General features: G+C 40.4%; 2 protein-coding genes across 2 annotated transcripts in view; both read left to right on the forward strand.

The window, feature by feature from the left end:
* rnf10 (ring finger protein 10) overlaps positions 1-4,958 on the forward strand; it is a 20,413-nt gene extending 15,455 nt beyond the window's left edge. Inside the window, exons 11-17 of the mRNA XM_076271202.1 lie at positions 675-792; positions 1,211-1,312; positions 1,895-2,035; positions 2,579-2,670; positions 2,879-2,936; positions 3,148-3,315; positions 3,440-4,958. Coding sequence (XP_076127317.1) covers positions 675-792; positions 1,211-1,312; positions 1,895-2,035; positions 2,579-2,670; positions 2,879-2,936; positions 3,148-3,315; positions 3,440-3,513 — 753 coding nt within the window. The 3' untranslated portion in view covers positions 3,514-4,958. The remainder of the gene's footprint in view (positions 1-674; positions 793-1,210; positions 1,313-1,894; positions 2,036-2,578; positions 2,671-2,878; positions 2,937-3,147; positions 3,316-3,439) is intronic.
* Positions 4,959-10,067: 5,109 nt separating this feature from the next.
* On the forward strand, positions 10,068-24,723 carry LOC143105700 (spindlin-W-like). Its single transcript, XM_076269780.1, has 5 exons — positions 10,068-10,235; positions 11,621-11,666; positions 12,635-12,885; positions 13,459-13,686; positions 23,266-24,723. The coding sequence occupies exons 2-5, from the start codon at positions 11,644-11,646 to the stop codon at positions 23,460-23,462; spliced, it is 699 nt and encodes a 232-aa protein (XP_076125895.1). The 5' UTR covers positions 10,068-10,235; positions 11,621-11,643; the 3' UTR covers positions 23,463-24,723.
* The last annotated feature ends 2,578 nt before the right edge of the window (positions 24,724-27,301 follow it).

The raw sequence follows: 27,301 nt of genomic DNA on the forward strand, positions 1-27,301 counted from the left end.
AGGGTACGTTCAGACTAAGCGTCTTTTTCTCAGCTGCCGGTGTCCGTTTTACATTATAACCCTATGGAGTAGACCGTTTTACATTATAACCCTATGGAGTAGACCGTTTTACATTATAACCCTATGGAGTAGACTGTGTGTTCAAAAAAGTCGTCGGCTTCTTTTAAAACGTGACTGCAACCGTCTTTTTCTGCAGCTCAGAAGTTGAGAAATGTTCAACTTCTAGCGGAACAACGCCATACGTCATGCTGTCTTTTTTACAGATGACCAATCACAAGCAGATTACCGAGACCTGTGGTTTCCCATGGCAACCAAGTAAAAAATGGAGAAGGTGACGGGACACCGGTCGAAAGACTCGTTTTAGAGACTGAGCATCGCCAGGGAATTGTTTGACATGACTTCACAACTTTACCATAACATACCAAAAGCAATAGCCAACTTGAGTTTTCTCTTCCGCGACATTTTGAATCCACACGTAACGTTAGTCACTTTGTCTATCGCAAAAAGACGCTTCCGGCAAATATGGCAGTTTGGCAGTTTTTTTTTTTTTCAAACTGAAAAAGCGGTCTGCACAACTTCTTGTGTCAGAAAAAGACGCATAGTCTGTATGTACCCTAACAAAGTAAAAAAAAAAAAAACATGAAAACAACATCATCATGTGTGTGTGTGTGTAGGAAGTGCGCCGCCGGCATCGGTACCTGGCCCACCTGCCCCTGACGTGTGAGTTCAGCATCTGTGAGTTGGCATTGCAGCCCCCGGTCCTCTCCAAAGAGACCCTGGACAGCTTTGCAGGTTAGCTCCTTTCCACCTTTCTCTCACCACCATCTCTCTCTCTCTCTCTCTCTCTCATCTTATTAGCATAGATTTTAAAAAACATATTTAAGTTTTTGTAACACACAGTGCTCTGGCCATTAAATAGCCTTAGTTGCGGAAATGGCCTTAAATTAAACAAACAAACAAATCTCTCTCTCTCTCTCTCTCTCGCGCTCTCTCTCTCTCTCTCTCTCTCTCTCTTCCCCCCCCCCCACCTGTCTGACTCACACACTCTTCCTTCTCCCACTCATTTTCTCTTCATCTGTCCCTCTGGTGCCCTGCCACACACACTAACCTAAGGCTAATGCCAGTAGCATGGTGTCCCAGAGCTGTGTCAACATGTTGCTGTGTGCCCCAACTCACTGCTCTTCCTCCCCCTCTCCCCTCCTCTCTGCAGATGACCTGGAGAAGAGGAAGCGTCTGCGGCAGAAGAAAGCGAGGGATGAGAAGCGAAGGGAGAGGCGCATCGAGATGGAGGAGAACAGGAAGCAGGGCAAATGTAAGTGCCTCAACCCTCCCCCACCCCCCACCCTTTTCAATCCTCATAGAGGAACCAGAGCAGTGTTTCTCATATGGGCCTTGTGCAATGGCACAAACATCTGCAACACAAACGATACATTACTTTCTGTTGCAATTCGCTTTCTCTCGTTTCTCTAATATAGTGCAGTAGTCTCTTCCTCCACTCACTTACATGCCTGCTGACTGTCAGTAATACAAATCATAACCTCCGAAAAACGGCTGAAGTGCCCTTGAGCAAGGCACCTAACCCCTCACTGCTCCCCGAGCGCAGCTGTAGGCTACTTAACTGGCAAGTGACAAGGCTATAAACACGTCAGCGTACATACATCAATTACGACTTGCTACCGGTTCCTATTGCAAGTACGAATGCAAATGAAAAACTGCTCTAGGGGGAGAGTAGCTAGTAGAACTGATTTAGAAGTGGACTGTTCCTATAATTGTGTTCCTATGACTACTGTGTGTGAAAACACCTTATGTCTGTCTGTCTGTGGTTCCTCTTTGTTCTACTTAATAGCTATGGTTCATTTGTGTATTGATTCCTGTCGGTGTTCTCTGCTTTTAGATCCGGAGGTGCACATTGGCTTGGAGAACCTGCAGCAGTTCCCTGCGTTTGGTTCTCCCCCCTATAATGGCGGCAGCCCTCCTGCCCACCCAGAGTTCCTGCTGGCTCCCCCCTCACCTCTCAGCAGCAGCCCTGCCTCAGGTAACACACACACACACACACACACACACACACACACACACACACACACACACACACACACACACACACACACACACACACAGAAGTCATACTCTTCAGTCTGCACTCGATGCCTGATACATAAATACATTACTGTTAAAGACTGATAGTGTTCATTGTATGTACTCAATATCTGAACAATATACCATCATATTTACCTGAAAATATGAAGATATGAAATATTGGCGCATGCATATGCACTCAATATTATTGTTGTGACAACATTGTTTTTAAAGTCCGAGATGGCGCAACACCTCATTCCTCTCTTGCGTTACAGCAGAAATCAGAAAGGAAGTTGATTACACTTTTTGTATTGTAAAATTGGTATTGAAACAATTTTGTATCATGTGTAACAATATTGAGATGCATATTACAACCTCCGTATACTGACACACTCTGATACAACTTTTCTCATTATGAGCAGTCATTTCATGACTCTTTTTGTCCCCTCCTACTCCCTGTCCCTCTTGTGCACCCCCTGGTGGTGTGGTGCTGCTGTTACAGATGGACTGATGTTCCCCAGTCTGGGTGGACACAGTCCTGTGCTGAGCGTGGGAAGTATGGAGGATGACTCCCACTGCATGTCCTTCGCCCAGGTACACACACACACGGTTTTATACATAGAACTACAGCCTTTCTGATATGTGGCGTTATTTGGATAATAGTGATATTCAAACACGCTATTTAAAGCCTGACCATAACATTCACTGTAGGACGTTGGTTAAAGCCTTCACATTGATTATTTTTCTCTGTTGTGTCCTTGTGGCATCTGTGAGTTGCTGACCCATTGTCTCTGCATTACAGATGCTCCGAGATGGCAAAGCCAGGGGTGATGTTGGGCCTAAGATCACCCCAAAGAAAGGTGAGATACACACACACACAGACACACACTGTTCTCACCCCAAAGAAAGGAGAAATTATGTTAAATTCAGTGTGTGCTGGGATTGGTGGTCATCAGATGTTTGTCAATCCCAAAATCAGTAGAAGTCTAATGTCTTTCCTCCTACCATCTTTCCTTTCGTAATCCCCCCCCCCCCCCCCCACCACCACCACTGTTTTATCTTCTCCATCAGTGGACATGCTGCTGGCCCCCCCAGTGGCAGACAGTGATGGGGAGAGCGACGGCTCAGACCGGGTTCCTGTGCCCAGCTTCCAGAACTCCTTCAGCCAGGCCTTTGAGAAGGCGCTGATGCAGCTGGACCATGGGCCCCCGACCGCCCCACAGCCTGCTCCCATACCAGGTGTGTGTGTGTGAGAGTTGTCTGTGTGTGTGTGTAATTTACATGACTACCATGTTAGATGTTGGTCAAACCCACATGTGCTCTAGCTAACTCTGTTTTCTTTGTTGTGTTCCCTCTGTTTTAGAAGAGAAAGGGGGCAAGAAGAAAAAGAAGAAGCAGAAGCTTCTGTTCAGCACCTCTATGGTTCACACCAAGTAGAAGAGGACTCGCAAACACACACGCACACACACACACCTCACACACTCCCCCTGCTCATGGCTCGTGTTTCCCTCACCCAGCTGTGCATCTCACTTGCCTCTCGACAGCATCTCATTTTTATCCTCTGCTTTCTCAAGTAGCATTGGTTCTCATTACAGCTGCTTATGTTAAGAGTAACCTGCAGCTGCAAACCCCTGTGACAACAGCAGTGCCCTTCTGCACTGCCCCAACTTGGCCATGCCCATGTACAGTCCCCCATACCGATCAGATGTTTTAAAATAAACCTGAAACGATTGTTGAATACAAAAACTGAGGCTCAAAGAGAAGATATTAAATTGCAGATTGACAATTGTTAACTCGCACCAGCCCAATGTCATGAGTCACAGATTTTTTTTATTTTTTTTTAGAGGAGTAACTGGCAGCATAGGGAACTTTAAATAAAGAATGCATGAGACGACACTTGCTGCAAGAGGTCATGTTTTTGATTAGGATTTTGATTTTGGGTTGATTGTTGGAGTGGTTCGGTAGGTAGGGTGAAGTGTAGCAGTCAGCCAGCTGTAGATTTACCTTCTAGGACCCCCCTCCCACTCCGAGCCAGTCACACCCCACACAAACCTCCAACCCTTTCAGACAAGGCCAACTCCTGTCCGTTTTCCTGGTGCTTTTTGAGATCAGTGTTAATGGCAGCCATTTGGACCTAGACATTTTGAAGGAAAACATGTCAGAGGTCGTCAAATGTCTCAAGATAGTTCAGGAGTGTTTTGTTCAACATAATGGATGAGCTGCTAAATGGATTTTTGCTAACATTGTTTTTTTTTTTTTTTTTTTAATAGCAAGTTTATGTTACCTTTACCTTGATAGCAGTTTTCTTCCCTCTTGGCAAGATTTGCACCTTTTTTCCCATGACCACATAAATTCATGTGTTTTAATTTCCTCTCAATGTTCCTCTCTGTTGACCATCTGAACTCTAGATTATAATCAGCTATGGTCTTGGGGGATCAATCAGATGATCTGATTTTAGTTGACATGTAAAAATATAGAGCAATTGGTTTATTTTCAGTTTGTTTTGTTAATCCACCCCAGATATTGTGATTATGGTGGAGAGTTAAATGAATGTTTTCATCCAAATAACTACCCCAAGTGAAACCAGCAGGGTCTCAGTTTTACGGCCCATTTTGGTCCCTGTAATTCATGTCCAACCCTGCAACACTGTCGCTTATTGTGTGTCTGTGTGTGTGAGAGTGAATCCATATAGAGGTGCTGACTGCTCATCTGCTTGCCATGTATTGTGTGTAAAGACAGACAAGAGAAAATTATACAAAATATTTTTGTTTGAGGGTTCTTTAAATTTACTTTCATTTTTTTTAGGTCAACTTAACAGGAAAGAAAAAAAACTTAAACTGACCTAAAGTTGGAATGAATAAAGATTATTATACACAGCAAAAGGGTGTCTTGTATTTTTGTAAAATGCCACTTTGGGCAGATTTTATTTATTTGTTACATGCAGCATCTTCTATGAATAAATATACTTGTTTCATATGTAAACATAATTTTAAATTACAATAATTTATACATCAAAGATACAGCAGCATGTATCATATAGATTGTATTCATGAAATGAAAAAGGGAAACCACATATTGAAAAAAAATATTTTGTGGTTTGCTGCAGAAATGTTCCTGTATCCTTCCCCCAGATCTGTTATCAGTTTATGTCTCCTAGGTCTACAGACAATTCTCTTGACCTCATGGCTTGGTTTTCACTCTGACATACCATCAACTGTGAGACCTTATATAGACAGATGCGTGTCTCTCCTAATAATGTCCAATGAATTCATTTAGGCACAGGTGGAATCCAATCAAGTTGTAGAAGCATCTCAAGGACCATTGATAGAAGTAGGATGCACCAGAGCTCAATTGCAAGAGTCTCTGTAAAGTTCTCTGTACACAGTATCTGTACTTACAATATATATGTATTTACCTGAAAATATGAGGTTTTGAGATTTTGGTGCATGCAACATTGTTGTTGTGACCACATTGATGGCGCAACACCTCATTCTTCTCTTGCGTCACAGCAGAAATGGGAAAGGAAGTTGATTAAACTTGCCACTCCAGTATGCAAGAAGTTTAGTGTGGCTTTAGTTTGGCTTAATATATTTGAAAAAGAGCAAAACCTTTTGTATTGTCAAATTGGAATTGGAGCAATACTGTATCATGTATAACAATATTGAGATGCATATTATCACCTCTGTGGCAGTTCGTAACTAGAGAGAGTGAATTCATATAGAGGTGCTGACTGCTGATCTGCTTGCCATGTATTGAGTGTACGTGACAGACGAGAGACAATTATACAAAATATTTTTGTTTGAAGAAACATTTCAGGATGGGTAAAAGCAAAGAGCTCTCCCAAGACCTTTGCAACCTTATTGTTGCAAAACATATGGAACTACAGATGCATTTCAACTTCAGAATCATCCAGTAAGCAGTATTGGAGCCATTATCTGCAAGTGGAAAGAACATCACTGCATCATTCATCAACCGGCCATGCACAGGATCTCCTCGCCAGATTTCTGACCAGGAAGTCAGAAGGATAGTCAGAAGAGTAGCCCAAGAGCCAAGGACCACTCGGAGAAAGCTCCAGAAAGACTTGGAGCAACAGGTACAATTGTTACAGAGAAAATCATAAGTAATGCACTCCACCGTCATGGCCTATATGCACGCTCACCCCACATGACTCTATTACTGAAGAAAAACATGTCGAAGGTCATTGAAAGTTTTGAAATATTTGGACAAAATGTACTGAGAGAATGTCTTTTGGTCAAAACTGAACTTTTTGTATGTCATACTACACACCATGTTTTGAGGAGAAATGGCACTGTGCATAAAAATACCCTACCAACAGTGAGGTTTGGAGGTGGAGGCATCATGCCCTGTTTTTCATCTCATGGTACTGGCAGACTTCATACAGTTGAAGGAATGATGAATGGAGTCATTTTGTCCCAGGAGAATCTTGCCATCCACCAGGATGATGAGTATGAGACATGGCTAGACCTTCCAGCAGGACAATGATCCAAAGCATTCAGCAAAGGAAACTCTCAATTGGTTTCAGGAGAAAGGAAATCAAGGCCCTGACTTAAATCCAATTGAACAGTTTTAGAAGTTAACTAAAGATCAAGATTCAGAAGAGGGATCCCTGGAATCTTCAATATTAAAAGACTATCTCTTTAAAAGAATGTGCCAAAATCACACCTGAATACTGCGACTGATTAGTTTTGTCACACACAGTAAATGCCTTGAAGCTGTCACTATACAAATAAAAGCATTTCCACAAAGTAAGACATTTCAGTAGGCGTGTTCAATACTTTTTTCCTGTGTCATTCCACTTTATTACACATAACTCTACTTATGCACTTTAATGTTTGTATTTTTTTATATGGGTGGATTATCAGAGTTAATACTAATGTCTGGTGAAAATTTAATGTGAATAGCCTCATTGGAAGTATATACTGATAAAAATGTTGAAGTGTTCTATAATTATTTTCCCCGCTGTATGTATTCCATGGTGTAGACGGGTCAAATGATAATGTTGTAGGTATTTTAATTTTGGAACGCCCATTAGACTTCTTGGTGGTTCAGAGTGCTTTAGGGGTAGAATTTGACATTGAGGCTCAATAGATTTGTCTTTTTCTGAAAATTCACAACAGGACCAACCTGCAGGCACAACACAGACTGAAGCCTATACTTGCCCAAGTATACACAGTGGCTACAAGTAAGACAAGTCACTATTTCACCAGCTTACAGGTCAAAATTGACCATATTGCACTCAAGCTTCAATAACCACACACACACCACCTTCCATAGCATCTCAATCACTTCTTCAACACACACAATCCACCCCTCACAATGTTCAGCAAACGTTCAAACATCAGTCACCACACATTACATTAGATTATTAAATTAGATTCAGCTTTATTGTCATTGTGCAGAGTACAAGTAAGAGACAACGGAATGCAGTTAGTGTCTAACCAGAAGTGCAGGAAAGTGCAATGCGAACAGTATAGACAAGTAGCAGTATAAACAGTATGACATAGTGCAGTGAAGACAGTAGTATACAGTTAAGCAAGTGGTATGGTTTACAGTAAGAATATTAACAGTAACATTATAAGAGCAGAATAAATATGGATATGCAATTTATACAATATAGACAGATACAGTTAGGCTCAAGTTTTTGAACCCATGCTAAAGTTCACTAAAAAGAGGAATATAAAATCATCTTTTGGAAATTGATCTTAATTGATCTTACTCACTAACTGCATCTCTGTTACTCACTAATTGCATCTCTATTACTCACTAACTGCATCTCTGTATGGTATGACAACTGCAACTCTGCTGATCGCAAGGCACTACAAAGACTTGTGAAATCTGCCCAAAGGACTATTGGCTCCCAACTCCCCTTCATCCACGACACATATCATAAACGCTGTAAAAAACAAAGCCAAATCCATTGTCAAGAATGCCACCCACCCAAACCATGGTCTTTTCAGTCCTGTCTGGCTACTCTATTTATCCCTGTAGACATATTATCTGGAAAACATGTATTTATCCAACTATAGACTATAGCCTACATTATTGATCCCTATTGTATACCAGGGGTTCCCAAACTTTTCCTTGACAAGGCCCCCCAAATACCACTAGCCAAGGACCCCTTGATGTGTTATTAAACCCATCGACAATACTACGGCAAATTTAAAAATACATTAAGCTAATCCTAATAATTATTTTAGCCACAAGCACTTTGTGATGGAGCATACAGTGTGTAAAATTACATTTGGGGCTTTCTGCTATATGAGAGCTATCACTCTACTATTATTCCCAGTCATTATCATGGAAAATAATGTTCAGATATGCGACAAATTATTATAATGGCATTGTATAACAACCCTCATAGTAATGGGTATATTTAAAAAAATGTATTTATTTGTTGCTTTTATTTTTCTTTCCAACTTGCTGAGGCCCCCCTGGCACCCCCTCGCGGCCCCCACTTTGAAAACTGGTATACACAACCATACTCTACCTGCACTTGGCTTCTTTGCACTCCTGGTTGGATGTCTGCATGTCATTGGCTCTGTACCATGTACTCTGCTAAATGACAATAAAGTTGAATCTAATCTAATCGTAGTGCTTTAAGTAAAACTCAAAATGTAGGCAACCCAATTACAGCATTCTTCAAAAAACATTTCTCAGAATATAAACATAAACTGATATAGGCCTACTTATAAACTTCAAGAACAACATTATTAGGCATGTTTGCATAAAGTAGTTTCTGTAGGCAGTTCTATCCCCACCCCTGCGTGTCATTTGCACCTCAATACCCATGAAATGTAACTCTCTGACATCATGTTTAGCGCTGTTAAAATGTCTTGCCACCGATGATTTCCCATCATGCTTCCGTATGGAGGACATATCCTAGTTTTCAGTTCACGTTTTGTTTTGCCAACATAGTATAACTTACATGGACATTTTAGCAAGTACACCACATACTGTTGTCTAACAGACATGTTGCACAACACTGCCATCTACTGGTTGTCCAGTGGAGGGTGAATTCGAACGCGCGAATTCAGGGGTATTTTGTTTGTGGATCGCTGTGCGATAGGAATGTCTCAAAATTACGTCATCCACAAATCCACAAAATGTGATCAACAAATGCAGCCTCCCACACACAAAGCCAAACATATTTATTTGTAGATGTCAAAAATATATTTACAAATACACGTATATTTGTACAAATTACTTTATATATTTGTATGTCACATTTGTGTGTTTGTGTATTTACAAATAGGCTACACATATTTGTGCATATATTTTATATGTATATATAATATTTAATATAATATTAATATTATAATATATATATTTATATATTATAAGTATGTACAAATCTTTGAGACAATTCTACTCCCATAATTAGAGAGCACTTCACCTTTACATCCAGTTCATGGTCAGTGCTCTGACGGACATTGCTTTAGTCAGCATATAGCCTAGCTACACGCTCCTTCAGAGCTTGTGACATCAGTTGCATTATAGTCTGCTTGTTGAAATGTGTGATAAAACGGCATAATTTAGTTTGTGTTTTACTGTGACCCCCAGTGTCATGCAGAATCATGCTTTTCAATCAGCATCTTTTGATATTTTACACCTAGCGCTACGGGTGGATGGGTTAGGCTGTCTGCACAAAGGTGAAGTACTCATTAGCATAGTTTTTAACATTTTGTGAACACAATTTACGAAATGAGCCTTTGTGTGCATAGGAGAAATCATACAGTTTTCATTAACTGTAGCTATACAAACGTGTAGCCCACAACGTTTTGTGTTCAGTTCAGGCATATGTGCTTAAAACTTAAACCCGCCAAAATTACCTAAATCTGGATTCTAGCACATAGGTGGGTTAGTATAAAAAATAGGTGGTGATGGTAATTCACAAAAAGGTCAGAGGGGCTGGCAAGTCGTCTCCGGTGCCTTTTTGTGGCGCATGCGTACCAAAGTATATCTCCTCTTCAGCCATCACTAGTTAGACAAGCTAGCTGGCTAACAAACTACTAACTAGCTATTGGTTGTAGTTTCTCAGGATTGTGATATTTCCCACTGCTTCTTCGTAATCCCCGGGGAGGGTTGTGGTTTTGGCAAGCCACGGTTAAACCTTAGCCTTCCGAACGAGTAACAGTCTGGTAAGGAACTGTTTCACGCATGGCTTTTGCAACCATTATGTTCCAGCCAATTTGTCTTTTGTAGCTAGAGTTGCAGGAGGACAAGGAATGGCCGTTGTAGCGCCATGCCCTTACTATGGCTTTTGATCACACCTACTGACTTATCGTCTGCAACTCTCCGAAAATGTGGGGTTTACCAATGTCGTTGTTGTGTGCACATTTAGCTAATGTTTTTTCCTCACACAACATAATCAGCAGACAAAGTAGTTACCAGTCAGACGAGACTTCTGCAGCTATTTTTCCATGTTATTATTCAACACAAGCAAAGATTTCTGCAAGTCATTTTTATCAAGTGGCTGTTGACATTATGCTACTAAACGTTAACTCTAAATGTTCTGTGCACAAATTGGGCGTAGTTGATTTCCACAGATTTATTTGACCTAGATTCTAGTTACATATGGCTTTGAAGTTTAGCACCTCTGAAATCACAACAGTGTGTGGGTTTGCATTCGAACAGAACTAACTTGGCTCTCTCGGTGGTGTTGGTGAATTTTAGTCAGGACAATATATATTTATTTCCTCTGAGTTTGTATTTGTTCGCTTTTTTCACGGCCTACCCTAAATTGGCTTGTAACGTTAGTTTGTTGCGAGATTGCAACAAGCCAAGTCTCCCTCAAACGCTGTTTGGAAGCAGACAGACACTTGGTCATTAAAATGGAATGCAATGAGACAATAGTAACTGTTAGGTTAACTCTCAGTCAATTTGAGCATGTTCAATATGATGATTCTGAAAACATGACATTTGATGTGCCATATGCCTAGGCTGTAACAAGTTTGTGTAGTGTTAGCTGTATTAAAGTAGCAAACAAATTAATTTGTGGGGATTTGCTGAATTTAGAATGCTCTCCTAAAAACAAGCCATAGTTGGGCTTTTTGGCTAGCTGACAGATATTACTTTATTACTGTGAAAGCCAATGAAAACAAAGCTATTTTCCCTCCTGCCCACTACTGTTCAACTGGGAACCAATAAAGGAGAAGTGTGTCATTTTTAGTGGCATCTAGTGGTGAGGTGTCAGACAACCAAGCAATTGAATATGCTGAAAGCCTTTTTTCCCCAGCTTAAAGGGGAGTGCAACTATTTTCAAAATGATATCATTGTCTAGAACCTTATATGTCAAGTAATACGCTTAGTCATTTATATTTAGAAATTGTATAGTACATTTTGACAGTTGATAGTGTTTTTTGGGGTGGTGATCTAAGCTCAAGCTTGGTGTACTACTACACTGATTACTAAATGCAATCTCAAGGTGTGATTAAGGTTTATTTGGTTAAAGTCTGTAGAAACTAAGCAAATATGTCAGACTTGGATGTTGTAGTGTTTGCAGCAGACGTCTTTGTAATTACAGGTCATGGTCTAACCCCAGGAAGAATGAAGCGCAAGAACTCTTTCAAGTAAGTCTGATTCATTTCTATCTTTGCAAATGCATCCAAAAGACTCTGTCTATTAATTGGAGAATTGGCCTTGTCGAGAATAAAGTACAGCCATCAGAGTATTAAGATTATTGATTCAGTCAACAGGCATTGAAAGATGATCATGATCTAAGCTTAGACTTGCCATACTTTTAACTAAAGGATGCACACTTTTAAGTCTGCCTGTAGTCTAGATGTTGAAACATTTGTTGTCAAACAAATTAATAAATAGGAAATTGTTTTTTTGTTTTTTTTAAATGCACAAAGATATCTAAGTATGCAATGTGAATCATACACTAACATTGCTGAATATATTGTATGATTTAATGGTTTTATATAGTATTAATAACCCAAAGAAGGTAGAAGAATTTAAACACATCCTATGCTACCTTAATATCTTAATATAACCGCTTCAAATTCATTTTGATGGTAAACTAACTTGTAATAGGGAGAATTGCAGAACCGACCTGCAACTTGCTCTTCCCTGACCTGAAGAATCAGGAATTGCTTTACGGCAAGTGTGCAATCGCCTACTGTTTGTATGAAATCGTGTAATATTACCTTGTCAGTCGATGTGGCTCTTCGGCGGTTATGTTTGCTGGTTTGTAAACAAATCCACATTTATGAACCGGACTCATGCCACTCTTGTCCAAAACAGTCATCCATTATCATACAATGACAAAATCTTGCAATAGCCATTATGTTTCAGTAGCAAATCATTTCAAATATATCACAGCTCCAGTTCTGCAGCAAAACTGCTGTCTGTGTCACAAAGGATAGTTTTGATAAATCTGTTGTCATTGTTGTGGTACATTGATTGACATGTTGTATGACAAATGGAAAGGAGTTATCCTGATAAGGACAACAATGAAAGAAATTTGTTGAAGACAAGGATATCATTAAATACATTAATTACATTTTTATTATTATTATTATTATTATTTGTAAAGGGAACATGAGGGCCCAGCCCGGCCTGGTGCGGTTGTTGACCCCCTTAAGAGCTTGGTTGGCTGTCAAATCCAACATGGCTGGAGAGATGCCCCGGGAAAAATCTCCCGCTGGAAAGGCATCGTACTAGACCAGGTCACCATCCTTCCCTCCCTCTACCTGGTCAAGTATGAAAATGTGGACTGTGTCTATGGCATCGAGCTGCTGAAAGATGGTCGTGTGCAGAAACTGGAGATAGTGTCAAATCGCATTGGTAAGTATTGCTCACTTGTACTTAAAGTTTATTAGATCTGTATACACTGGTTGAATAGCAGTGGGTGGCTTTTTGCATTTGCTTGAGTCCCAAATATAATTTTATGGGTCACAGTATTTTTTTATATATTACTATTAATGCATTCCTTATGTTTACTTTTTTGGTCTTTTGACCTACTTCCACACCGTTGCTTTCAGAGTAGCAAGAGGGGCTTCGAATTCAGTCGGTTGATGTTTTTTTTGCCTAAAGTTGGAGGAGTGTTTTGCGTCTCTTGGCATACATGCTGGATGTGACATTGGGGGTGTGGCTACATCGTCGATTCTACCTTTGAGTTAGAAGTTCGAGATTAAGATATAATTTCGATGGATTTTGACTTTGAATCAAAATTGTGACACCCCTATAAAGAATATAGCCATGTGTGGACCTATACCTGTGTCTGAGACTACCTGAAACAATCTCAAAACCTTCTCCTTATCTGTTGAAGAGTTTATAGCATACCTCCATGTATTGGCTAATATGTCATGTACAGACCAGCACCTCAACTGCAGCTCTTTGCTCCCTGATGTGTTGCAGACTCTTACCGGGCGATTGACAACAAGCAGGCAAGGTCCATGCTGGGCCGGGCTGTGCAGCACAAGTTTGAGAATGAAGATGGCTCCAAGGATGAATGGAGGGGGATGGTGCTCGCCCGAGCTCCTATCATGACCCCCTGGTTCTTCATCACCTATGAGAAGGACCCTGTTCTATATATGTACCAGCTTTTTGATGACCTCAAATCAGGGGACCTCCGGTTTATTCCAGGTGAGTGGGGCATGATGGACCCATGTTGCCTTTAAACAACAACAGTCTCGCTGGCAATATGCTTATATCACGTGATCACCATTTTGAACAGAGATCAGTATAAAAGGATACATTAATTCGCCTTATTCACCCGGCGACCAGAACGGGGCTAAGGGCAGGGTTCCTACGCATTATGGAAAACCTGGAAAAGTATGGAATTTGATTTTAGTAATTTCCAGGTCTGGATAAGTATGGAAAAAAGAAACAAGGGTATGGAGAAATATTTGTGTTTCCAGACTATTGCATCTACAGTACTAATCACTTCACTCAGGTCATAATAAACCGTTCCTACTGTTGTGTAGCTTAAGATGTCAGTTCACATCATCAAGATACAATTGAATGGGGGTCCTCAGAAAAAAAATCTCTCCCACAAGGGGACCCTGGTACCAAAACCAAATCGAAAACCCCAGTTCTATGCACGTGCCCTATACCTAGCTCTGCTATTTTCGGCTAAAACACTGGTAGACTTTTTTGATTTTGTAAAAGTTACCAAGACATGGATACTGCATTATCTGATAAACTGTTATTGCAAACAAATAATACTGTTTACGGTGATTTCTGAGGCCTCTGCCAGCAGTGCACTAGTCTCCAACATATGTGGTATGCTGTATCAAATGTGAGTGCACCTTCCAACACAGCACTTCCCCATTGAAAAGTATCCAACAATGGGCAAGTGTTTTCTGAGGGCTAACGAGTTAATAATAAACATTATTATACACAGTGTTGGGAACGTTACTTTAAAAAAGTAATTAGTTATAGTTACTCACTACTTGTTCCAAAAAGTAATTGAGTTAGTAACTGAATTACTCTGTGATAAGAGTAACTCGTTACCAGGGAAAGTAACTATTTGCGTTACTGTTACAAAAAAAAGTTGCTATATGTCAAAAAATTTGGATTTTTTTGAGCAGTTTTGAGCAGCCAGTTGAGATGAGTAGAACAGACAGGTGTTTGTAGGCTACATAACTTTCGATATTTATTGGATAGATAGATAGATAGATAGATAGATGATTTATTAATCCCAAAGGGGAAATTCAAAGATATTGCACATCCACAGACCTACGGTTGACTTCAGCCTGTGTCATAGGTTTTTGTTGTGAGGCAGAAAGATCGAGCTTTTGCTGCTTGGAGGACTTTGCTCCGAGTCCTTCTTTGCTAGTGGATGGCGAGCTATCATCTGTGGTGGAGGTATCGGTGTTTTTTGGCCACTAGCTTTAGATGCGTGTGTGAGATGCTTCATTAAATTACAGTTGCTTACAACAGATGTCGACACAGTCTTCGCTTCGACATAATGTACACATTACATGCACGTTCTTGCCTTTGACCACAATGAATTTAAAGTAGTGCTTATATCTCCACCTTGAAAATGCCAACTTTTCATCGTCGGATTGCTCCTGACCTGCTGTTTCGTCGAATCTCTTTTAGTGTTGCGTGTGTGTGTGTGTGGCGCGTGTGCTGGCAAGTGTGTAAAAACACTGGCTCTAATTGGCTATCATGAAACATGACTCTGCCTTAGCCAATTATAATCGCCTACGTCGTTATTAACCCACCTCCTCACTAGCTGTGAGCCAGGGGTGCGTTCGGATTACACAGTTTATTCAATCAATGCATAGTAACGCACCGCATTTAACATCCAGTAACGTTAACGGCGTTGTAACGACGGGAAAAATAATTAGTTAGATTACCCCGTTACTGAAAAAATAACGTCGTTACCTAACGATGTTCTTTTAAACGGCGTTATTCCAAACACTGATTATACAGCTCTTCACAATGCTAATAGAACACTCCATTGACAATATCTAGAATACGGTCAGAAAAATCTACCGAGAAGTTTGAACATTTGAGTATGGAAAAAGTATGGAATTTTGAAATGGAAAATCTGTAGGAACCCTGTAAGGGGTACACTTGCCATTACACCTCAGTCCAGCAGATGGTGGTGGTAATGCACACCGTTTGCAAACTGCTAAAAAAAAAACCTCACTAAAGAAGAACAGGCCAGTGAACCCTTCTTCCTTTTCGGTGAGCTTTTTTTTCGGCAGTTTGCAAACGGAGTGCATTACCAACACCATCTGCTGGACTGAGGTGTAATGGCAAGTGTACCCTTTAGCCTGGTTTTGGCCGCCGGGTGAATAAGGCGAATAGGATAGAGGGTACATCATCACCCAGAAGGTAAGAGAATGATTGGCGTGCTATCTCAGCAAAATGTAAAAATTTGGTCCAACATCTTGCTTTATTTTGGCAATCCACTGCCGATGGATGTCTATGTCTTTTGGGAAACGAAGTAAGCTATTGCTCCATTCACTCACAGCAACTTTCTGAACTTCCTACCGCCAAAGACTCATTTTCGGGCAGAAAACATAAAAAATGTCACATACTGTAAGCGTATAAGGGGACAAAGGGGTTTTCTCATCTGTCTTTGTCTATCCTTCCTTCCCTCCTTCCTTCCTCCGGTCCTAACACCACCTCCCAATTAATTTTGTGAAGGAAACGAGGATCGGAGGAATGAAGGAGAGAGCGATATGAGAGATGAGATGTCCTGCTCACTCACGTATCACTTTTAAGAGACGTCAATTACTGATGTTAAGGCGCACCACCCCTTAGGCTTGAATAAACAGACACGTAAATTGCAGAGAATATGAGCTTATAAGCCTACCAAATGAACATGGACTCTTCCCACTTATTGACCCTGATAATGAGGTAATGTATGATAGTTCTCGAGACGAAGATGAATGAATACTTATTATACAGTGCGTGAACAAAACAGGCATGAACTTTTCTTTAAACAGTTTGCATGGTAGTTCATGATAATTCCAGCATACAGTGGGCAGTGCTTCGATTTGGCCAGCTTCCCTCGCGCGGGATCGCACGGTATCACGCGACTTTAATTTGTATTTTTACAGTGACGCTGCAACGACCCAAACAACCGGCAGATGTCTCAAGTGAGCAGGGTGTCTCGTAAAAAGAAATGGAGCCTGGAAAACCCTACACAGACTTCACTACAGACTTTAGCAGACTGGTTTAGAAATAATTTAATAGCCAGAAATATGCCTGCCCTGCCCTAATAAAGAAATATTTGGTTAACTGCGAGTGAATCCCGTTTGCAGCCGTAGAAGAAACGCAGGACAAATTAAACATTCTGGTTTTCTCCGAGTGCAACGATGATAGACAGACATCATTTGGACAAAATATAGAGCATATTAACTTCCGTTGCTCAGCCAAATGCCTTCCTGTTACGTCCTATTATCACGGAGTTACAGGCGATAAACAATTTTTGATGGTCACAAGTTTACTTCATTAGGGGCTACCGGAGGAGTTTTGGGAGCATTAGTCAAAAAAGACGTGACCCTCCCTCGCCAGCAAGAAATTTTTCTATGACCCTCCAAAGTGATTATGAAAAAACACATGACCCTCCCCTTCAATTTATTGATGCCTTCTGTTGGCTACTGGGTCAATTTGGGAGCTTGCATGCTACCACTCCTTTCTTAAAATGCCTTGAAAAGGCTGTCGTTTGCACAATTTCATAAATAATCACCGGGACCGATACATAGCCTACCTGTCAACTTTTTCCGGGTTTATCACGTACTGTATTTTAACTTTTTTCCCCGTCTTAGGAGGAGCTGCAGGGCCGTCGCAAGGGGGTGCTAGGCCCTGTGCGAACTTGACAAGTGCGAGGCCCTTTTCACTCTTTTCTTGCATGAAATCATGCAATAGCCTATTGACAGTGCATTTTAATAGTAGGCCTAGGCTAAAGGCTACACCAGCTTGTCTTTAAGAGGGGAAATTTTATAGCCTATAACATTAGCTGAGTCACATATTTGGCCATAAGCCATTTATCATAGGCCATCACGAAACCAAACTACAAAGGCGAACACTTTAACGGGGAATTATTTGGGCATGAATCATGCTGAACGCTATTTGTCAATGAGTTGAAACACACATGACATTCAAACTATTGATACATTGTGCACTATGGACACTGGTCTGTAGGCTACCATTGGACAAATAAATGACATTGACTCGCCATATCCTGACTCAGAAAAAAAACATCTTGCTTTTTGCCGCAAACTCAGCAATGAAATCATAGGCCAGCTTGCAGGTAGCCTTCGTCTTTTTCATTTCATAGAAGGGCGGATGGATGCAACTGCGAGGACTGCAATGAGTTGTTAACAGACATGAACCAAGACATATAGCCCAGCAGCAATCTATCCCAAGCAGCTTTCAGCCATAAGGCTACTTTGAGAACATTTCCTAATTCACCTGACACTAATATTCAAAATGTTGAAAACTATTTCGGCATAGTTAAATTAATTAATTAAATGTAATGTTAGTTGTAAACAAACGGGCTACTTGGTGAGGCTTGGCCTCACAGATGCGCTCGTGCCTTAGATGGCAAGAAAAATCTTCACGATATAGGCCTATTAACTGACCGCCTGATTCACATTGGCTGGGTGGCAGGGGGGGCCATCAGACATTTGTGCCCAGTTAATCCGGCCCTGCCCCCAACAAATCACACCTGTGACAGCTTAAAAGAAGTCGAGAGGACTCCTAACTCACAGACCTATTCACAAACCGGTTTTGTGGCATTTCGCCATGTTTTGAAATCCTATGCGGCTACAGGAGCTTCCAATCGTGAGGAAGCAATCTTGCATTGTAGGCATAACTAACATGCAATAACGCCACCAACAACAACCAAAACTAAGCTACTCATTGTCAACATGTAAATTAAATGTAACATTATTGTGAATCAAATTAAAATGTTCTCTTTTGCAAACGTAGGCATAGGCCCTAGGCATAGTAACAGATTAATTGAATAATGTTACAAAGATACTACATCAATCCTTATGTTTCATTAGGCTACTAGGCTATTTGTTTTGCCTTACTCTTGATTCACTTAGGCTAGGCCTTTTTATTCAGTTATTTATCATCTTCCGTCCTTGTGTAGCACACGCATTCTCAGACCTGTCACCTGCCACTCATCATCGTAAGGGAGGTGTTTGGAATCATTCCCGCGTTACAATCATCAGCCAATCAAGGTGGTCATTTCAGTCAAGCTCGTGCATGAGTAATAACGTCATCCATAGCAACGAAGACTCACTCACTCTTAGTCAAAGATTCTAGAGCGCTCCGCTCCAGAATCTGTTCAGGAGTTGTCATTTTTCCTTACTAAGAGTAGGTCTGAAAGGCTTTGTGAATAACTTAATAAGAGAAACTCCTAGCTAAAATATTTTATTGCTATTTAGGAGTAGCCTACTCCTAGTGGTAAGATAAAAGGTTTTGTGAATATGGCCCCTGGTGTCTAACCCAATGCATAGCCAATTTACACAAAATAATGGTTGAATATTAGGCTATGGATGATCATTGTTATTTAAGAACATGCAGTGCGCGTAGGGCACCAAAAACATCTTGCTCGTAAAAAATCATCATACCGCACATTGTGGCGGGTCTGTTATTTAACCTACTTACTGTAGGCTGCGCAAACCACAGGCCTTTATTTTGGGCAAGCCTGCATTCAAGGCAGGCCTTCTGTTGAAGAATTTTATATAAAGCCTGCGCTAACAGTAATCCTCCTGCCCCCGATACCACAGCTGTGGATAGTGTGGAATGTTCAAGTAACACAATCCAATGTGTGTCTCAATTGTCCCCCGCTGACCACCTCACACATTTCTCTAGATTTTGCAACGACCTTACATGACACAATGCCATAAAATGCCAGTTTTTAGGACATAGAATAATGTTTGTTATGATACCAGTTAGGCCTACGTTTAACAGTAACATAAGTGTAATGAGCTATTCATTGTCGAAAGTGAAATTCTTACTTTGGAAAACAAACATTTGCCGATATCATTGGATAGGGGATAGGCCTACTTGTTTATTTTTTACGTAGCCTACAATGGCCAGTTCAGACAAAGCCGAAATTACTCATTTTGAAACATTTGTATGGTTATATTGCTTGAGTTAAATCCCAGAGAGTAGGCTACCGCACCCCACAGTGATTACCTTTTAAAGGTTCTGCATTCTGCATTTTGCAATGAGCAGTGCTTTCCCTTTTGAATTGGAAATGCTCTGTGTCGTGTGTGTGTGTGTGTGTGTGTGTGTTTCTATGAATTGTTAATCTGGCCCTGCCCCCAACAATTCACCTTTCCACCTCTGGCCTATTGTCCAGAAGGAGGGGCCTGAGGCCTGGACAAAGTCATCAACAGAGTCATAGCACTGAAGGGAGGCAACTGGCATGTGATCTCCCCACGGGCCAATGGATGTACAAGTTTTCTCCTGTGCCTACGATATTTAATCCAGTGTTTTGTCAAATTGCAAATTGCTATTCGTTTTAACAAATTTTTATGATCGTATGAAGTACTTTTTGTATAGGCTACTATCTTAATTGGTTTATACTCAATACTTGACCAATGGCTATTGCATCTTTCTATTGCAAGTGAGAATGTGGCAGGTGATCTACTGTAGGCTTCATAAAAGAAAATAAACAGGGGTGTGATTCCCGTACACCTACGGAGGTTAGCTTTTTACTAATGTGGTACGATGCATCGTTCAACTAACCAACATGTAAGTTACGACTGTTTCCCAAAACTGTCGTACTTACATGGTACTTGTAAGTTTGGACCATGATGGTTTCCAAACTTCAGTCGTCTGGACTAAGGTGGTTAATGACGTTTAGTAGCACGTGACGGGCACACCTGCACATACAGTAACAGAGACTTAATGATGGACTACCTTAGTTTAATCTGTGAAATCTGTTTTTCTCAGGGTCATCAAGTTAATTCATTGGTTCATATAGACTGACCTTGTAAATTAACCACTGCTTTGAATTAACGTTTAACACGTGTCATTTAAATGTGCTGGTGAAACAGTTGTGTACTCTATTGTTATTTATCCCCTATTCACCCACGCCGTCAATTCTGTGGCGCAGTGCGTTAAGGCCTGCTGATGACAGCCGCCGTTACGCAGCAGTTATCAGTCCCCTGTCCAAGAGTTCGAATCTGGGTTAAGCGTAGTTAGCTTTTGGGAAACGCACCGCTGATGTGTGATCAGTGGAATATGGGGAGGAAAGTGGCAGTGTTTTTTTGCGCGTCTGCAGAAGTCAGCCAAATATGAATGTAATTCTGCGGCATAAAGCAGATGTATTTGTTTATTGTACAGAAAAATAAAAATGACATATCAAGCAGTCAATTGACTACATTGCAGTCAAGAAATAGGGCAATTTAATTTATGAAACCAAAACATGGGTCATAGTTGTCTAAGCCTCTATTGCGTAGCCTGTTAACGTTGCCAGATAGTATTAAATCACCAACAACATTGTTTTCTGCAGAAGCCTACCCAAGGCTACATATTAATTCTGAACAGTTATTTCTCTACTTGCTCAATTATCACACAAGACACTGTTTTGATTTGCATAGTTGCGTTACCCCCAACACTGACAATAATGTAGACAGCAAATTAAGAGCGATGTACAGTGGCAGAGCGACGCACAGTGGCTGAAAGTGGTACTAAAGCTTCACGCAGCTTCACGCCTCGTAATGCTCGACTGAAGTGGCCATTTGAAAGCAACGCCCACTGTATAAATGTCGTTTTTTGGTTCCCCTCGAACTTGTTTAAAACCGAAAGTTGACAGACGTGGGAGGGAACTTTTTACCTTGGCAGCTTGGACCAATGATCATGTCATATAGGACATAAACAGACATAAAGGGAAGAGGAGATAGACTTCTCTGCATAATCTGTCTGCCTCTCCACCTTTTCCATGTTTGTGTACTACTGACTGTCCACTGGCCTACTGTTTTTACTGCTACACTGTTTACGTGCTATATTAGCACATGCACAACCCCTCCCTCCCACAGCCTGGATTGTGGCCATACTTAATACTTGACCAATGGCTGTAACCCTATTACTTGAACCTATTCTTGCACTGCTATAGTGCTATAGCAGTGGTCCCCAAACTTTTTCTTCCAAGGGCCAGCTCACTATGCCTGGCTCTAAGAGAGGGCCAGAGACTCGGAGTATATCAGTGACCATAAATAGCTTAGCGCTGTGAACAAAGGCACTTAGTTGAATATTCCATTACATTTAATCTATAGGCTATTGCAATTTAATACCATTGTTATCTGTGTTTATATTGCCATCATGCCATATCAGTGTAAAATGTAGCTCAAATGAAATAATACTAATAATAGCATTCTCAAAACTATAAGCAGGGAGTACCAAAAGTATATTTTGAACTCTGAACTTTGCATACACAGCTCAAGTTGTGAACAAGCAATATCCTACAAATAATTTAAAGTTCTCAAACTATGAGTTTTATGAAGTGGTGGCAGAAACATCTGAAATGACCACCATTCTAACTTTCACTCACCTGATGAGAACTTTGTTAACTCTGTATGAACATTTGAACGAGTGAATAAAAATATAAATAATTATACCAGAAAGTTCCAGAATTATGACTTGAATAGAAGTTAGTTAGTTATTGATACATTTTTAGAATACTTTGAGCACTGATGCAGTCAGCAGAGGCCTCTTACATTGTTTGCAGGTAGGCCTACTATACATTTCATTCCGTTTTCGATGGCAAACGCGAAACAGCGGCAAAACAACCACCAGTGGACAAAAAGAGTATTACATGTGTACTGTTAAGACCCGCCATAGAGAATGAATGGGGAAATTATGGAGGTTATAGTTTGACGATGTCGTACTCCCGTGCGGGCCGGATCCTATATACCACGGACATGTTTTGGGGGGCCACCTAAAATGAGGTGGCGGGCCGTAGTTTGGGGACCACTGTGCTATAGTATTACTTTGCTTATTCATTCTTAAGCACACTGTGGATATTTGATTTAGTATATTTAGATTTTTTTTTAGTGTTTTAGTGTTTTTTCTTCAGTGTTCAGTGGTGCTTTTTTATTTGTATATACTTATATTATTTTTTCTGCTGCAAGTGCATGTTGTGTGTGATGTCTGTATGCTACTGAGACCTTGAATTTCCCCTTGGGGATCAATAAAGTATCTATCTATCTATCTCGCTCTCTATCTCTCCGCTTAGAATTTAAAAACAGTATATTGACTAGCATCACAATTTTTTTTTGTCAAATGCTGACGTAATAATTCAACTAGACTGAAGATGTACAGTACAGTATTTCACTTAAGTCTGATCTAAATATGTGTATGTACATTGTTTTGGTTAATTTAATTTTGAGTAATTTCATTTTTTTTTTGTTGAGAGCAGTTAGAAGCACCATGTAATTTCCATACTGTTTGACTGTCTGAACACTGTGTTGTCCAACACTGGTAGAGTTACTAATAAACACTTCAGTGTTTGGATGGCATCATTGTAGTTGCTGATGAAAAGGCAGTTGTCCCTGCATGTTTCAGTAGTGTAGTTATTACAGTTATGAAGTTCCCTGAATAACCAGTGGTTTGAAGCACTGCCTAGATTGCAAGCGGGTGTAGCAAGTGCCAAATGGCATTGTAGGAGATATTGTTTTGAGTCATGCCCTCTCGTGGCTGAAGGTGAGCTTTGCGTTGTGTTGTGTTTCCCCGCAGAGGAGTCGCCCCAAGAGGAGCCGGAGCCAGGAGAGGTCGTGGACAGCCTAGTGGGCAAACACGTGGAGTACAGTCGGGAGGAAGGGGGCAAGCGAATCGGCCTGGTCATCCAGCAGGTGGAGGCCAAGCCCTCTGTGTACTTCATCAAGTTTGAGGATGACTTCCACATCTACGTCTATGACCTAATCAAGGCTTAGGCAAAACACTGCCTTTTCCTTTTAACAAAAGAAGTTTTGTATCCTGTCACTAACCATGTATGATTTTCTCCTTCCACTAAATGTCTCTGTTTCCTTTGTGGACTGATGATCTGTGATTATAACTTCGCCAGTGTTCACCACATTTGTCAAGTGGATTATTAATCAGTCCATCTGATCATCCTAATTTCGGGCCACTCCTGTCAGAACACTGGATGTTGAACTCTGAAGTTGTGGACCTCTCTTATTACCTCGTCTTTAGACATGACGTGTAGTTTTCTGACTTATAACCTGCTCTGGGTTTGGGACATTTTCAGAACTTCCTGTGAGTTTCTTGTCTTTTTGTTCATATTTTATTGTTTTGTGTACCAAAGTGAGTATTTACATTACATGAATAATCTCTTTATCAGTAAATCGCCAATGATGCAGCTACATCAAAATGCGGAACACAGCAGTTTCACTTATATGGGTTGTATCAATCAGTTTTGCAGTGTTTTCAGTAGCTTATGCCTACTTTGCTTCACCAGTCACACCTGTTTTTATTATTTGAAAATGATATCTTTATTGTTAGCATTATCTTAAGTATGCTTACTTTCTTTTTGATGTGGCCTCTGTTGTAGTATGTAGTCATTTTGTACAGTTTCAGTAATGTGCCCGATTTCAAGTGCACTTTAGAGCATCTGTCTTCCATGAACATCAGATGTAGACAAACGTGCCTTTACTATTCCCCGTTTTCCCTCCTGATACAAGAACCTTGAAACAGGGAGAGTTTTGCTTAAATGAACCCTTTGGAGATTTAGACGGCAGTGTAAAAATCTGTGATTAGAGGGGCATCACGACTCCAGTTAACAGAAATGTCTTCAGTCAGACGTTAAATGCATGTTTCTTTAAATTGGATTTACTTCAAAGTCAGAACTAGCCCTGTGCTTGGTGGATTAATATAGAATTCTCCATGGGGACAACACAAGTCTCATGACCGAATTTGATCCTTGTGTGTTTGGCAGTGAATGTCTATCAGAAAGCTATTCATAGTACACTGTCCGCTTGTTGTTGTAAAATGTGTATACATTCTGTCATTATATGCAGTTGTGAGTGAATGGTAGACTTATGTAGTCTGGGTTTGTGGCTCTGAAATTTTTCGTCTTGAGTTGTTTCAATTGTCAGATGATTATCATTTTATTACTATGACTGGAACACATGCAAACAAGGCCCCATTATAAGGTTTGTCATTTTCTAATAAACACTTTTTTTGAGGAAAGGACAACTCGTTGATTCCTCTGTTTGCTCATTCATCTAAAACTGACCTACGATATGGGGAGAAGAAAGGCTGGGTGTGCCGTGATTGGACATGTCAGTAATTCCACCTTTAAAACTCATCCGGACAATCACCAATTTCATCTCCGGCAGGAGTAGCCAACAGTTCTCTTATCTCAACATTGGTCTAGTTTCCAGTCATATCTACAGTTGACACTTCTTCTTCTCATGTTAAATTTGCAGCCGGTCATTTTGCAATGCAGTATGTGGGAAGCAATGTTATGTAGGCTTGCTGTCAGTTCATCGCAATATCACTGCATCATCCACGTCACCACCACCTGCAGCGTCTCTAGCGGTCACTACATGTGAATTGAGCACTTTCTTTGTACACTTTTAAAACACTCCTTTATTTCACTTCAACTACAGTGTCAAATACAATGTCAGATGATTGGCCTGGTCTTGGTCTGAGTAGATATCTTGCAATGGTCAGTTGCAGGAAATGATTATAATTTCAAATAGTAAAGGTGTTAAATTCCTTGTGCTATTGGTAAGAGATTTCCCACAGTGGGCAATTTGTTTGCATGCTGCATATTGTTTTATGAGTATCTCTGTGGCCTCAATACACTGGCTTCCATTACATGTTCACATTCATTTTAAGGTTTTGATAATGCACTCCGTGGCTTGGTGCCATATTATATCACATCTTTTAACGCCCCATATTCTTGTGAGACTGCTCAGTGCTCAGATTGGTTCATCAAGGTGTGGATATCAGAATTGGGCTTACTTTGTAAAACTTTTCTTATTGCCTTTCCTGATGTCTGAGTATTGCAACATTTTAGTAAATCTAAACAACAGTTCAAACAGTTTAAGCTGTAAATGTTTCAGAACAGAATATTTACACTATTCTATACCTTTGTAAGGGCTTCTTGACTATATTCTACTACAGTTTCATGAAATTACCTTTTTAGTACCAAGGATATTATGAACAAATGGGTAATTCTGGGAAATCCTGATGCCATTTTTAGATCATGCAGCCTGAATGCTATGCAGATCTTGTTAGGCAACGCACAGTAATCATGGAATGTTAAGGTACAATTAAGGAATTATAATGAATAATTCTTCATAGTTTGAAGATATGAACATTTTGATGGTTCATTCAGAGGTTCCTGAATGCCAAAGCAAAAGTTATCTCACTGATTGAAGTTCTCTCACTGACTCCTCTCCTTAGAGAAGGGTAGCTTTATTATGAGGGGCTGGAGCAGGGTAAGCAGGCCCTCCCAACTTCCTGTTCAAATATGGAGGCAAAAACAACCTAGCATTCAGTAACCTGCTACTGGGAAGGAGGAGCGTGAGGAAAAGCCGGCCGGAACAGAGGGAACACTGAGTAGAATTCCCTGGCAAAGCAGGTCACCACAGCAGTGTTCCAAGCCTCCACATAGCTGCTGTTTACCCTTCTGGAACATGCTCTGCTGCCCTACTCTAGGTTTCCATGGTAGACAGAACCTTAACACTACTATCAGAACATTAGAGATGTGCAGACCTACTTGCAAAATGGCTCAGGGGCCAAAAACTTAAACGATACATTTGAGATGAGCAGTAGCTCCTAGTTTGGGTTGGAATACTGTGAGGTGTTTGTGAGGAAAGCATCAAGCCAGACATGGTTATCCTGTGAATGGGTGGCTAAAGGACTGTCGAAGAGACATACACTGTGGTGAGTTTGATGTTGATAGGGAATTGCTAGTTTCCTAAGTGTCCTCGTTGTTACTTGAGCAATGAATGCTACATGTAAGGATTAAGTGGCTCATTTCATTGGGATGAATTTACTCATTTATTTGCTTTATCAACAGGTGAATAGTATAGCATAGCATGTCCTGCATACCGGTTATAGAAAATACAGTGGGGAGAGTGGGAAAGTATTTGAACCCATGCTAAAATTAATTTTTTGATTAAAAAGAAAAATATAAAAACATCTGTTAGAAATTGATCTTAATGCCTTAATTAAAACAAATAGTAAAAAGGAAGGACACCAATTTTCTTAGTGAATGAAGAATGTATCATAAATAAATAAATGTTCTTCCTTAAATTACAGAAAAGTATTTGACCCCTATGTTAAATTCCCATAGAGGCAGGCAGATTTTTTTATTTTTAAAGGCCACTTATTTCATGGATCCAGGATACTATGCATCCTGATAAAGTTCCCTTGGCCTTTGGAATTAAAATAGCCCCACATCATCACATACCCTTCATACCTAGAGATTGGCATGGTGTGTTTTTCAGTTAGCCTATTAGCTGGTTTCATTTCCATTGAGCCAATGAGCATTTTATACAACTTTAGCATGGGTTCAAATACTTATTCTCCCCACTGTATATGGCCTTCAAAACACTCCCTAGGCCTAAAGACATGCTTTGCAGTTGAAATGGGGACAAGAACAACGATCTCTTTGTGGGGGGAAAAATACGCAAAATGTGCTAAATCAATTTGAAGCCTCATATGGCTTGAATTTAAGTGGTATGGGCCACTGAAGTGATTTTATCAAAAGGTGTAAAATTCTTTGAAATGTGTTAATCTGAAAGCTAAAAAAAAGATT

Source organism: Alosa pseudoharengus, unplaced genomic scaffold (assembly GCF_046254945.1).
Source record: "Alosa pseudoharengus isolate Yale_2024_CS ecotype anadromous, Long Island Sound unplaced genomic scaffold, YU_APseudo_1.1 YU_APseudo_1.1_scf_6, whole genome shotgun sequence".
Taxonomy (NCBI): domain Eukaryota; kingdom Metazoa; phylum Chordata; class Actinopteri; order Clupeiformes; family Clupeidae; genus Alosa; species Alosa pseudoharengus.